At 38.0% G+C, this 15,299-nt stretch overlaps 2 protein-coding genes across 3 annotated transcripts; one reads left to right on the forward strand and one right to left on the reverse strand.

The window, feature by feature from the left end:
- The first annotated feature begins 2,386 nt into the window (after nt 1-2,386).
- LOC137713941 (protein SAR DEFICIENT 1-like) lies at nt 2,387-6,577 on the forward strand. Its single transcript, XM_068453303.1, has 7 exons — nt 2,387-2,647; nt 2,823-2,898; nt 3,088-3,646; nt 4,560-4,720; nt 4,844-5,038; nt 5,498-5,594; nt 6,053-6,577. Exons 1-7 carry the CDS (start codon nt 2,559-2,561, stop codon nt 6,349-6,351), a joined length of 1,476 nt encoding a protein of 491 aa, XP_068309404.1. The 5' UTR covers nt 2,387-2,558; the 3' UTR covers nt 6,352-6,577.
- Nucleotides 6,578-6,866: 289 nt separating this feature from the next.
- LOC137713198 (LEAF RUST 10 DISEASE-RESISTANCE LOCUS RECEPTOR-LIKE PROTEIN KINASE-like 1.2) lies at nt 6,867-12,722 on the reverse strand. Of its 2 annotated transcripts, none has more exons than XM_068452470.1 (4): nt 8,992-10,929; nt 8,743-8,778; nt 8,364-8,627; nt 6,867-8,292 (listed from the first exon to the last, which is right to left on the reverse strand). In XM_068452470.1, the coding sequence occupies exons 1-4, from the start codon at nt 9,725-9,727 to the stop codon at nt 7,343-7,345; spliced, it is 1,986 nt and encodes a 661-aa protein (XP_068308571.1). In that variant the 5' UTR covers nt 9,728-10,929; the 3' UTR covers nt 6,867-7,342. The 2 variants fall into 2 exon arrangements, with proteins under 2 accessions (XP_068308571.1, XP_068308570.1); XM_068452469.1 differs by lacking the exon at nt 8,992-10,929 and adding an exon at nt 11,827-12,722 and having other exon boundaries at nt 6,870-8,292.
- Between the last annotated feature and the right edge of the window lie 2,577 nt (nt 12,723-15,299).

Below are 15,299 nucleotides of genomic sequence, written 5' to 3' on the forward strand. Positions count from 1 at the left end.
GGGGCCCAGGCTAGGATGTGACAATTTGGTATCAGAGTCAATCCCTGGTCGGATGTGTGCCAACGAGGACGTCGGGCTCCTAACAGGGGTGGATTGTAACATCCCACATCGCCCAGGGGAGTGGATTATGTAAGCCTTATATGTATATTCTCATCTCTATCTAGCATGAGGCTTTTTGGGAGCTCACTGGCTTCGGAGTTCATCGAAACTTCGAAGTTAAGCGAGTTCATGCGAGAGCAATCCCAGGATGGATGACCCACTGGGAAGTTCTCGTATGAGTTCCCAAAAACAAAACCGTGAGGGCGTGATCAGAGCCCAAAGCAGACAATATTGTGCTACGGTGGAGTCGAGCCCGGGATGTGGTGGGGGCTCAGACCAGGATGTGACAGTGATATTTGTGACATCCTCTTTTTCCTTCTTGTGTATCGTTGAGCAGAACACCACATCTCAAATAGGAAAAGACTTGTGTACACTCTTTAGAATATAACGTTTAAGAACAATAACACAATGATATGGGGTCAATTGATTCTGTAAAATTATGTAACTGAAAGTGCAAATGATAGATTAAAAAGTCAATAATGCCCTTACCTTTTGTAAGTGAGTAGGGTAGAAATAATTTTTTTTTTTTTAACAAACAATATTATCTACACTGAGGAGGATAGAGGAGTGGGCTAAACCTCACAATGGGTTAACAATAATGTGGTTCAAAAACGAAAATCGAACCCAAAATATCTCACTTATCATTATTCATGAATGAACCCCAAAAATGTCTGTAGAGTTAGGGCAAATTATCAACTAGTCCGTTTGCATGTGAGGACATATTTATTTATTCCAAATACAAGTGATGGTATTATGTTAGTTTAGCGTGAGAATGTTTGAACTCGAGATCCGGTGGGTTGATGATATATTTGTTATTTACCAAGCCCTCCGTGGGCTGTGGCTAGACCCGGATTTTGTTCAAAACTTTGACACCCTGCCAGGCCCAAGTCTGTATGTGAATAGAGGTTGGGTTGCTTAAGCTGGGCCATTTCATAAATAAGTAGAAGAAACCCAAAATATGTAGATGGAGGTTCTACGTAATTTTGAATCGTACAGAAGGAAAAATATTGCATATTCAGTCAAACGCAGTACTTAAAGTAAGGAATTACCTTGGTTCTTTCAGCAAACTTTCCTCGAAATATTCTTGGCTTGTATGCATAAGAATTCATTTTCCACGGCAGGCAAATCAGAATTTGAAATTCATGTGAGATCATTTAAGTTTAATATGTAAACAACACATATTGAGTGACGTGAGAACACATAAACTGTTAGACTCAACATATAAATTAACTTACTTTCAAGTTTCAACATCCAAAAGATCTCAAAGCTTCCTGGCAAAAGGAGCAATACGTGTCTCTTTCCTTTCTTGTACTATTTCACCTTTTGTCTTACTATGGAGCATTTGTTGTTATAAGTTTATAGCATAGTAGTTAATTAATCAAAACGTCACACAATTTAGAGGCCCTACATGAAAAATGAATTAGATCCTTCTGAGAAATGTAGTTATTGACTAATAGTAACATCGATGTACTTACAGTACACGGCTATCTGGCCCCCCAATATTTCCACATATAAATTAATTTTAAATTTGTGATATAGACATGTATATTATCACATAAATTTTGTGTCTTACCATAGATATTCAATGCATTAATCATATTACTCGATTGATTAACCGTTTGAGATCACTTCTATTATAGATATAGAGTGATTATATTCACACATTCCAAATTACTTATCTCACACTCTTTTAATTTTTTTAATATTTTCTACACAACATTAATACTTGATAGAAAAATATTAAAAAATTAAAAGGGTGTGGGAAAAGTAATTTAGAGTGTGTGAATATAATCTCCTTAAATATATAAAGAAATAGAATAGGATAGAAATAGTAATCATAAATAGATTTATTACCAATTTTTTTCTAATTTAACTTGATATACATTGTTAGTCATTTTTATGAGGATAGAAGTTTTTAAGGTTTGTAATTGAATAATTATCTGATTACTTAATTAAGATTTTTAATCTTAGAGATTTTCTAACACATAGATCTGATAGTTGATATGGTTTGACGTTGAACCCCTTCCACGACGGTGTATGCATCTCAACTGTTAGACTTTTGACTTTGTGATGGGTAGGACCAGATGAACAAGACCAAGACCAAATAAAGACATAGTGCAACGCAGCAGTAGTGGTAAGGTTTAACATGAAGCAAATTATAGACAAAATTATAGAAGTTGACGTCAAAAAGTCGAGCGTAATGTGTGGCTAAACCTAGGTCACCTCATTTCTCTCCTGCCTAGCTGGTTCCCTTGCCGTTCCCAGAAACTTCACTTTTATATTAGTATACCAACCCATCAATTTTTCCTCATTCTTTATGTATATATTTATATAAAGCTAGCCATGGCTGCATGTGACAATCCCTAAACCCTTTATATTCACCGATCTCCTTCATCACTCTCTCTCTCTAGTATCTCTCTCCTTCTGTGTGATTCTTTGGGGTTGTATATTTTGAGAAAATGGCCGCCAAAAGGTTTTCTAATGATGCAGAATCCGACCAAGATCAGCCAGATGACAACCGGAAAAGACCTAGACCTTCTTTTGCTTCGTAGGTTTACTAATCTTAGTTAACAACTAATTATGCACTAATCTTTGTCTTTGATTTCCATGAACTGCATGATTTTTTAGTAATTTTTTTCTTTCTTTTCTTTTTTACGAATCTAGAAATCGAAGAAAACGGTTTCTGATCTTAAAATGTTTGAATTGTTCTTGATTCTTGACAGTGTGATCGGAGAAGTGGTTTTGGTGAACTCGATGCAAAACCTTTTCTCATCCCTCGAGCCTCTGCTTAGAAGAGTGGTACGTAAACCCTAGCTATATTTTCTCTTGAAAATCTTGCAAAATCATATATATAATATATGTAGCGAGATTTTAACTTTTTTTAAGGGCTAGTTTATAGTACTAGTACCCTTTAATCGAAACGATCCAAGTTATATTGATATTTTCTAAATTAAAGCCATCTCTAATTTGATTTGGATTTGTTTTCAGGTGAGTGAAGAGGTTGAACATGTTCTAAGACGGTGCTCACTGCACTCATTGGCAAGGCAACCATCGCTGAGAATCCAAACCCTAGAACAATCCAGCTTACAACTTGTCTTTGCTAAGAGCCTTTCACTCCCAATCTTCACTGCAAACAAGATATCCGATGAAGACAACAACCCAATTCAAATCTTGGTCGTGGATAAAAGTAGTGGAGCTAATCAAATGGTGCCAATCAATCATCCGAATCCAATCAAAGTCGAAATTGTTGTTCTCGACGGGGACTTCCCGAAGGGAGACAGCGACAATTGGACGAGCGAAGAATTTGATAACAACGTCTTGAGGGAGAGAACTGGCAAGAGGCCATTGCTTACCGGGGATGTAAATATTACGGCTAGAGACGGGTTTGCGACTGTTGGGGAGATCGAGTTTACGGATAATTCGAGCTGGATTAGGAGCAGAAAGTTTAGGCTTGGAGCAAGAGTGACTCCAGGCACAGGCTATCAAGGTGCAAGGATCCGTGAGGCCATGACCGATGCTTTCGTTGTTAAAGATCATCGCGGAGAATGTAAGTATTATATGCATGATCTTTATACTTTCTTTATCTCATAAACTTTTTCTACGTTTTTTCATGATCATGACCATCATTTCTACTACTTACCAACTATTATCGTTATTGTGAACCGTTGATCTTTTTGTAAAACAAATTCATATATATATATAGTTTCTAACTTTCTATCCTTTTAAGTGCATGAATGTATTTGTCAGTTAAGTCTTTTAGAGGAGAAAATCCGTTGTGCCACCGCATTCATTGTGTGACCTAATTAGTTGATGAGTGTTGTGAAAATAAAAGATCATCGATTTTAGGGCATATTATTTCTGGTATAGAGATACTCATCTTTAAATGGAGTCAACCATGACAAGCACAAAGCATTAACATTCATTTGTCACATGCTTTCATCTTATAGATATTTGCTTTGTCTCGTGGAATTATGAGGGAAGATCATGTTCACACTCAGTGATGACACCTTGGCAATATATAAATTGCCATTTGCATAATCTAATACAACATTTCCCTTTCATGCATCACGTCAAAACAAAACAAGTGAATTGTTTGAGTCAACAAACATCCCTGGGTTTGCGTATTTATTAGTTTTAGAAGAATTATTTTCATGATCTGCCTATGGCTCCAATTAAATCAAATATATGTTCAAGTCAAGTCAATGTTCAAGTATATTAAACGAAAGAGAGTTACTTTGATACTTGATTTTGTCTTTTTACTAATGTTTGTAATTCTTGAAATGCAAAATGGAACAAAAGTTTTCCTCATGTTATGGCTTAAAGAGAAGAAAACTAGAAGTTGATGAATTAATTTTGTACATTATATAGAGAAGTTTTTGATATGATTGTCACACTGTTATATAGTGTTATCAATTCACTCATGTCATAGAAAATAACTAAGTTCGAATTTTGCTGTGAAGTGTACAAAAAGCATCATCCACCAATGTTGGAAGATGAAGTTTGGCGCCTGGAGAAGATTGGGAAGGATGGAGCTTTTCACAAGAAGCTAGTCTCAGAGAACATTCACACAGTACAAGATTTCTTGAAGTTGTTTGTTGTTGACCGGTCAAAGCTAAGAAAGGTACATATAAAATATCTTCATACATACAGGTAATTTATATTCTTCATGTTATGCTAACTAACTGGCTAATTAATATCAATTCTTTTTTTTTTTTTTTCTTTCAAAATGCTGTTTTTAAACCAGATTTTAGGAGTCGGAATGTCTGAAAAAATGTGGGAAGTGACAATCAAGCACGCCAGAACCTGTGTGATGAGTAACAAAATATTCATATTTCGCGGTCCTCATTTCTCAATTTCCTTAAATCCTGTCTGTCAAGTGTTGAGGGCTGTGGTTGATGGCCAAAATTTCCCCACTCAAAATCTCAACAATATCAATAGGGTATGAGTTAATTCATATAATCAATCACTTGCTATTGTCGTTTTTTTAAATAGAGAAAGAGCTTTCTTTTGAGGAACTCCTCCTAAAATACTTCGTGGCATATTTACAGAACATCGTGTTTATCTGAGTTGTTCATATTATAAATCACTATATAAAGATTGTCTCTACAAAAAAATCATTTACTAAGATAATTTAGTTATCAAACTGTATAAAAACAAATGGACGGATTTGGTAAAAGCATGACAAACCATCTATCTATTTGCTACAATTGATTGACTACAATATCTTAGTTGTAATTGATTTTTTTGTAGAAATGATCTTTACATAGTGATTTATAATATAAATGATTCCAATCACAAGCACAAAATTTTTTGAATAGGTCACGAAGTATTTGTGGAGGAACTCCTCCTTAACCTTAAGCCTAACTATTGTTCTTCAATTTTCTCTTGGAATTTGCAGACCTACATTGAGAATCTGGTGAGGCAAGCCTATGCAAACTGGAATTCCTTGGAAGTTGTTGATGCACCGTTGAATGAGACTGCTTTATTGACACAAGGTATACTATAATCTTAAGAATCCCTCATTCCTAATGAGGAAGTCCGCATTCCCTCTTAACGTTCCCTTTTAACATGACATCATTTCTTCAAACAAACATTATAATTGGAACTGTCTATTCCCTCTATCATTATCATCATCATCTAAAGATCATTTCTGAAAGAAATTGATTTTATTTGGAGGCGATTTGACCATCTGTATGTATCGAACAAATCGGCGGTTTTAGTAACAAGTAGTCATCCTCGTGTCAATTTCTTTAATGCATATGGATGACTAAATGATCTTCAAATCAAATGAATATTTTATAAAGATAATCTTAAAAAAAAAAAATAAACGATTCCAATTATTATGACATTAATTTGATTCATATGGTCTTCGGAAATTCCTTTTGCTGCTACCGTACTCCAGTTTGTTAGCATTATTTATGTGTTTTGAACTTGGACGTGTTTACATTAACAGGTAATCATATAGAGGAGCAATATCCTCACCATCATCATCAGGCAATGGTCATGAGAGCATTCGATCAACAAAATGGACATTTAGGCGCAGCCGATCATCATCATAAATCTATCAATGTCGGCTACCTACCAAGCACAAGCAGCATCAACTTTGAGTGCACTGCAGCTACCAATAGTACCAGTGAAAATATTTGGCAGATAAATTCATCTCCATATCTGTTCAGTCCACTGGTGGAAAATATCAAGTGTAGCATATCCGACTCATCATCAGATGGTGATCTAACATCTCAAGGCCTTTGATCAGCTATCAAATGGGAGTTCATGAGGGGCTGACAAGTTTATCTGCATTTACTTTAGATTGATGTACATGTAAATAGTACAATAACAAAGTCTTATTCCACTAAGTAAGGTCAGTTGTATGAATCCTACAACATCACTACGCTCTCTATATGTAAATAGTAAATACCTATGAATGTATTATCAAAAAATTAATAATATCATGAAAAGCTATGTGTGTCATTAGATTGTGCAGATGGAGCCCATTGCAGTCATCAACAAATAAGAAGTGTCTCTGCACATTTTGTTGGCTTTCTTTCTTGATCTTCACCTTTTCTACCCAGACAAAAATAAAGGAAACAAAAACAAAGGAATCACACTGAATAGCCATCTGTGTTTGGTAAAAATACAAGTGAATCCTTAAAAAACACTTGAAGTACTTCGTACTATAAACACAGTTTCCAAAATGCACTTCAAGTGCTTTTAGAACCTAAAAGTGTTTTTAACAAAAGTGTTTTCAATCATTTTAAAAACACTTCCAAACATAAATATTATACACACACACAAAAGGTTAAATACAATTAACGATGAAACCATTCAATATAATTTGTATCTAATTTGATCAGGTCTGAGACTTCTACATTCTTCAAAGTGTGGTGCTATCTACACACCCATATTTACCTCTCACACCCACTCTCAATTTCCAACCGCCGAATCGAATGAATTGAAAAAAATCAATGGACAAAAATTAACAAGAGTGTATGATCAGAAGTAAAAATGGGTATGTGAATATCACTACCCTCTTCAAAAACAAGGATGAAAGTTTTCCTATAACGAATAAAACAATCACCTCGTTAAAAGGATAAGCTAGTTGAAACAAAAGAGATAAAGCATGTAGCCTAAAAACAAGGACCTGCCTTAGCATACATAAATCTTTGTCAGCTCTCACATAATATATACATCTCATTCAACAAATCACAAGTTCAGTAGATGAATACAAAATGACAGCCACCACTTATGGCGGAGAACGAAAAAGTTTACCGCTGCCCTTTGGTGACGTAGACGCGCTAGTCCAGCTTAATGCCACGGAATCTGGTGAAGGTGGCAGCGGATCACTCTTTAACGGCACATTATCATCGGCCGAAATATCAATCTCCTTTGCTTTTTGTATGTTTAAATCGTTGCTCTGTATCTGCTTCAGTTCGTTAAGCACCTCAACCATAGAAGGTCTCACGTCCTTGTCAGTCTGCAGGCAGCGAAATGCTAGTTCTGCCACAGCAATGATCATTTTTCGTGTTGTGGAGTCCGATTCAAACCCTAAGTATGGGTCTACAAGCTCATGTAATGTATGGTTTTTAATCTTGTTGATCGCCATGGTAGACAAATTGATCTCGTGTCGATGCCTCGTAATGTCAACAGCCGGTATGGATGATATGAGCTCAATCAGCACCACACCAAAGCTATAGACATCACTCTTACTCGTAAGCTGGTAGCATTGGTTATACTCGGGATCAACATAACCCGGAGTCCCTTGTGGAGCAGTTGAGATGTGCGTGACATTCATGGGGAAGGGGCGAGATAGTCCAAAATCTGCTACCTTAACACCGAAGTTGTTGTCAAGAAGAATATTCGTAGTTTTCACGTCACGGTGGATAATGTCAGATGCATGAAGATATGACAGTGCGCTTGCGGTTTCAATGGCAATGTTTATTCGAGTAAGCCATGGAAGTGCGCCAGGTTTTGCTCTTCCTCCGTGAAGATGTTCAGCAAGAGTTCCATTAGGAATGTACTCGTACACAAGGAGGAGTTCACGGCTGTGTCGAGAGGTGCAACCATAGAGCAACACAAGATTTTGGTGGCGCAGGCGAGCTAAAATCTCGATTTCATTCATGAACTGCTCAACTCTCTTCCAATTGTTTTCATATAGACGCTTGACTGCAACCGCTCTCCCATCGTGCACATTTCCTATATACGAAATTTATAAAATTAAGAACTGGAAGGGTTCACAAAACGGTTAAGAAAATCTGCGATCTTACCATGATAAACTGTGCCAAAGCCTCCATCGCCAAGTTCTTTCGCAGAATCAAAATAATTAGTTGCTTCTTCAAGTTCCTTATAGCTGAAAATATGTACTCCAAGGTAGGTACTTCCCTTCTCCATATCGTCGTCCATAGAATAGGTGCTCGAAAGGATGCTTCGAGTTACGAAGGATGATGGATCATATGGTTTTCTGTTTCGGCGTTGGTATACAAAGAAAATAATACACATTATAGCGACGGTAGCAGCAGCTGTGCAAACACCTGATAAGAGGTTGCAATGTTGATAATTAGATACTGATTAGTGAATATAATCTAATTGAGAAATGTGATAGAACATTAAGGATTGAAGAAACAAAGGGGTTTGCTGATATATTACCTACAATAACCTTCCTCTTCCAGTTCCAAGGATTGTCTGCAAAAGAAATCAAACAAGCAGAATTCTTAGAATATAGTTATGATACAAACTTAAACCTCAAACACGCATATTCTCACCGCTCTATATACGATAATTAACGCGAACTAGCATGGCTATCTACAAATACTATACAGAAGAAATCTTTACTGTGCGCAGGTTTTCTGAAAAACTCAAGCATTACTAAAAGGGAAAAGTTTGCTACAGCAGTACCATCATCACAGGTTTTGACATGAGGTCGATCACTACAAAAACACACGAATTCATTGTTATCGAATCCACAGCGCCCGCCACTCCTCTGGCAATTGCTGCAGTTCTGCGCAGTCCAATTCAAAATGAACCCCATCTTCAAGATTTCGGTGTAGTTCATTTGCATCAATGCGTCGACATTAACAGCATTATCGAAAGGCAAATGAACTGAAGACTGGCACAAGTCTAACGAATAGTTCATGTGCTCAACTACCTCCATGTGAAAAATAGCAAAAGAGTGATGGCTGGCGTTGCTAGCACAGTCAATGGGATATGGAAGCATGTATTCCAAAGGTTCTTCAGGGCAACCATAAAAGAAGGAAAAATTGACGTGATTGGAACTATACTTGAAAGGCGTTCGTTCGAGGCTGAAGTTGTGGAGAGGGAGTGGACATTTCTCATCATAGACCGCAGCAGCGTTGGTCAGCACAAACGAATGGTTGGAGTAAAAGATTTCTTTAACGATGTACTCATCACCGGAAATACTCAGTACCGGAAATCTTCCGTTGCAGGTGATCTTGAAGCTAGGGTGACCACAGAAGGAGTCTTGGTTGCCAGAAAGCCAAAAAGGGTAGCTTATATTCGGGCCATGTCCGCACGTTTGAGGCTCGCAGCGCTCGAAGCTTCGGTCTACGGAGAAAGCTCGGTTGGCGAAGGTTGTGAAGATGATGGTGACAACAATGATATGGAGGAGATTCATGATATAGAAGAAAAACAGAGAAGGAAGGCTTTTACATAGATTTTGGATTCGTTTAAAACTGCTGCTGGAAGAGCTAAAGCATTTTCTGACAATTAAATATGCTTGCTTGAACAAGGTTATTATTTCATTCCAAAGGAATAACACCGTCCAGAAATGCTTTACAGCTTTTTGGTGGAAAGTTTGCCAAGAAGGACCAGACTAGATAATCATATAAAATAAGACTTTGATTTTGGAGTTTTGTGGTATTTTGGTAGCAAATGCTGGAAAACCCAAAACCAAACAAAATAATTTATGGCAATATTTTATTTTCCACTATGTTCTTGGTGATTTGGACACCCCTCGAGAAACTAGTATTTGATAATATTTAGTGAAGCAATACATTATTGGCAATAATGTTGCCTTTTGATTTTTGAACAAGGAATGAGATTCAGAAAAATCAATGCTAAATGCCCAAAAAGGAAATACCTACACTTGAACCAAATTCAATGAAAATTGAAAGTTATCGAACAAAGACCGAAAATAAATTGAAATATACTGAAAACCGAAGTGTTCTCGAAAGTTAACAAAATTAAAAAAAATGATATATGCCCGGCTCTGAAATGGGGTATAGCCTCCCCTCCTCCTTAACTTTTGGATAGCAAACGAAAATACCAAATGTTTTTGTTTAGGTAAGGATCGTTACAGATTCGAACCGACCAAAAAATAGGGTAGAAATTTTCAATTTTGAGGTAGGCAATAAAATGAGTGATGCAGCACTACATATGTTTCGGTGGATTTGCTTGAAAGTTGAGATTTGTGGTTTGGTTGAACCGAAAGTGTAAGAAAGAAGTAGGGAATTTTGAGCACTTTTCTTCTTTCTGCTGCATGCCACAAAAGTAACAAAACATTTGCTCTAAGATGATGGAGACGTGCACTGAATCGAAGACTTATGACTCATAGTAATTGTGTTTAATAATAATACAACATGGGGGTGGTTATACACTAACTTAATTCTACACTATGATATGCGTAGTATATAGTTTGGACTTAATTCAATTCATTTCATGTAACTCGATCTCACTAAATGTCTGAATAAGGAGAAAGTTTTTGGTCCAAACGTCACGTGGTGTGACACTTTCGGCCAAGACACAAGGGATGGGATCAAGTCGGGGTGGGAGACGCTAGAATTCATGGGATGGATCATTGTGAGCTTTTCTGTAAATTGTATACGGACGTACGTGTGGTGTGGGTGTGCAAAGTCTAACATATTCTTATATCCAGCTGCATGTGTAACACAAGCACAAAATAAAAAAAAATGTAGAAATAGCCGGACGTAAGAATTTCTCCTAATTCAACCCTAATTACAATGTGCTTTGTTATACTTAATAGCAATCTTGCTCCACTGCACCTAATCTGATCTCAGTCAGAAGGTGGAGAAATTGTCTGTTGAAAGAATCACAAGATCAATTGTTGCGTGAAGTGTGAACTATTTAAAATCTTACAAAATTCCTTGCTAACCTCGTTGACTTTTGACTGGTCGATTCCTACGTGGCATGTGTTTTCACCTACGACTGGTAACAGACCTTCTGGTTTGTCCACAAGTTTTAGATGGCGATGACTAGTCAAAGAAGCATCACTTCTGGTGTCTACCGTCCATGTCCAATCAGGGAGGTTTATATGCCTTTGGAATTTAGATAAGATAGGAAACCCAAACTAACCAAGCATTCCCCAATTATGTCTCATAATCTGAAACCTAGTTACGTCATCATGGACAATTTATTCAGTCATTGCCAACAGAGTTGAATATTTGATGTTGTCTAATTTTGACTAATTAACAGAAACTCCAAAATAAAAAAAAATAAAAAAAAAACTCTTATTTCACATGGATTCATCTTTAATTGTTATACATATTATCTATACTAAAGGGGTTAAGGAGGGGCTAAGCCTTACATGTGTTAGCAATATTGTAGTTTAAACTCGCTTTTAGCAAAAATCAAACTAAGGCCTATTAGTTACCACTAGACTGTAACATTAAGTACCATATCTAGTCTTATATTAAACCAAGAAAATTGATCTTAAGTAATTAACAGATAGATTAAGGAATAGGAGCATATGCGTACCATCAGCATCTGGGCACTTCTGATCATGAGGTCCGTCCCCACAAAAGCATAGAAAAGAATCACTACTCGAGCTCGACCCACAGGTTCCATGGGACATTAAACATCGATTACAGAGCTCCCTCTCCGCATGGTACGCCACCTGAAACCCCTGTTTCATAACCTCTTTGAGCACACCCGTCGTCACATTCTCCAGCGGCATAGCATCCACATCCTTCCACATAATCGGAACTCGAATATTCGTATAGCACGAGGTCCAATTTTTCATACGAATCCTCGACAAAGAGTCGTCGACATAGTATGATATATTGTGGTCCGAACCCTCTACCTTGCAACTGAAGTTATTGAGTACTGACTCGCTCTGCGGCGGGCAGCCGTAGAACAGCGACAGGTTCCGAACAGCTTGGACGTAGGAAAAACGGTCGTAGTCCAACGTGGTGTTGACAATGTTGGTAGTGCAGGGGGTGCCCCAGAGATCTGAGCGAGCGATTGTCATGGTGTAAAACTGTCCGCTAAAGTTCAACAGAAGAAAATCCTGGTCTTTAATTTTCATGACAGGGTATTGATCTTCTCGGCAGGTGAGCTCGTAGTCTTTGCGGCCGCAGTGTTGGGGGCGGCTGCCGGTGGCCCAGAAGGGGTAGGAGATGTTTTTGAGGAGGCCGCAGTTGTTGTAGCTGCGGCACTCGGTGTATCGGTGATCATCCTCGCCGCAAGCGGCGGTGGGGAGTAATATTAGGGTGATCAAAATGTGGAAGATGATGAGGAAGGAGATGGGTAGTTTTAGGAGAAACTGGGTAGGCATAGTAATTTGTTGAAGCTCAAAGGGACATGGAGAATAATATATTTTGATGGCTGAAAAGAGAGATTGGGAAGCTAGTGGGATGAAATTATATACGGAATAAATTCAAAGGGGAAGAATATTATTATCTAATTTGACGATCGGAAGGAGAAGTGGGTGGGGTTTTTCGTGAGAGATGGATACGACGATGACTTAGTATATTGAATTGACTTTTCTGTGTGTTTTTGCCTAAGAAATTTACAGTGAACGCAAGAACGGGATATACGTGAACAATTGAACGGGATATACACTATTTACGGTAAACATTTGAACGAGATATACTTGATATTTACGGTAGATTGTAAGTCAATATAAAAACGTATCAATTTGTTTCGTCAATAGAAAGGCGTATTGACGTGTTTTCATTATAGTTAATGTTAGAGTGACTAAATTTGTAAGTAAAATTGTATAAATTAAATGACATCTAAGTTGATAATTGGAATATTACGTAAAACGTTAAATATACTCAATCATATTTGTGACATATTATTTAGTTTTCAAATTTTATCTACAAATTTAATCTTTTTAACATTACCGTTTCAATATATTATCAACATTATTGTAAAAAATATCGACATTATTGATACCTAACCAAATTCGTGTACATCCTCCCCAAAAGATTAGAATAATAGCTTTAGGGGATGTGTACTAACAAAGTAGGGCCTGCTCCATTGATAGGGATGGCAGCGCAATTTGGTCATAATTTATTTCAGGAGTTTACAAATGGCAAGGATGTTTAGCGAACTCAATTATTATTAGGAGAAGGGAAAAATGTAGCTTTTTCTAATTGTGGATTATTTGAAGGAAAATTTGCATACGGTCCTTAACTACCAATATTTTTTTATTGAAATCCTGGTGGTTTTTAATTTTTGATCGAAATTTCTAACATTAATTTAATAATGTAGTTCTATGTATGTTATTGTGACATCCCACATCGCCCAGGGGAGTGATCCTTATATGTATATTCTCATCCCTACCTAGCACGAGGCATTTTGGGAGCTCACTGGCTTCGGATTCCGTAGGAACTCCAAAGTTAAGCGAGAAGGGGGCTAGAGCAATCCCATGATGGGTGACCCACTGGGAAGTTGCTCGTGAGTTCCCAAAAACAAAACCGTGAGGGAATGGTAAGCCCAAAGCGGACAATATCGTGCTACGGTGGTGGAGCGGGCCCGGGAAGTGGTCCCACCCGGGCCGGGATGTGACAAATTGGTATCAGAGCCTAACCCTGGTCGCGTGTGCCGACGAGGACGTCGGGCCCCTAAGGGGGGTGGATTGTGACATCCCACATCGCCCAGGGGAGTGATCCTTATATGTATATTCCCATCCCTACCTAGCACGAGGCATTTTGGGAGCTCACTGGCTTCGGGTTCCGTAGGAACTCCGAAGTTAAGCGAGAAGGGGGCTAGAGCAATCCCATGATGGGTGACCCACTGGGAAGTTGCTCGTGAGTTCCCAAAAACAAAACCGTGAGGGAATGGTAAGCCCAAAGCGGACAATATCGTGCTACGGTGGTGGAGCGGGCCCGGGAAGTGGTCCCACCCGGGCCGGGATGTGACAATTATTATATTTTTAAATTAAAAATAAAATTTGTAGTTATTTACATTAATGAGATTTTATAAAACCCATATTTTATGGGATTAAAAATACTAAAGATGAATTAAAACAAAACCGTGAGGGAATGGTAAGCCCAAAGCGGACAATATCGTGCTACGGTGGTGGAGCGGGCCCGGGAAGTGGTCCCACCCGGGCCGGGATGTGACAATTATTATATTTTTAAATTAAAAATAAAATTTGTAGTTATTTACATTAATGAGATTTTATAAAACCCATATTTTATGGGATTAAAAATACTAAAGATGAATTATACTCTCCAATATATTGTGTGTGTATGTGACAACCCGTTCCAAATTTTACGTTTTTATTTTATTTTAAAAGCATGAATTTACGAAATTGCCCTAGAAGTAAGGACTTTGACTTCCGTTGACCATTGACTTGAGAAATGTGGAACTTATTCTTTTAGCATATCCTCGTAGTACTCATTGGTACGAACGTATAGGTGAAAGCCGTTTGCGAGTCCGAATTATAACGGTATAGTTACGGACGTTCAAAATTGGTTATTCAAGGTTTAGTGTTTATTTAAATTAAATCCCCACTTTGTGGGGGTGAAGCCCAATCAGAAATGGAGGAAAGAAAGAAAAGAAAAAAAAAAAAAAAAAAAAAAAAAAAAGGGAAAAGGAAGTGGCTTCCCGTCCACCCGCACCCACCATGAGTTCCCATTTTCCAAGGCCGATTCCGGCCAACTCCGGTGGAGTTTTTCGATGCGACCACCACCATCTTGAAGCTCTCATTCCCCTCTACAAAACCCACCCAAGAACCACCTTGATTAACCATGGTATGTGGCGGTTTGAGGCCACGAAAGTTGACGAAAATCAATAGTGCTCCGGCCACCCTTTTCGATTTTCCGGCAAATCGGCAAAGCGATGGTTGATGCCACCACTTGGGCTTTGTAGCCCATCATCCCAGGAGCAAAACCCAACCAACCTTGACCCCGTTGGACCACCGTAGACGACGAATCGACGTCGGGAAGTTTTAGGCACTCGCCGGCTTTGTGGGCAAAATTGACCATCTTCCGTCCACT

This window comes from Pyrus communis, chromosome 13, assembly GCF_963583255.1.
Source record: "Pyrus communis chromosome 13, drPyrComm1.1, whole genome shotgun sequence".
NCBI classification, from domain to species: domain Eukaryota; kingdom Viridiplantae; phylum Streptophyta; class Magnoliopsida; order Rosales; family Rosaceae; genus Pyrus; species Pyrus communis.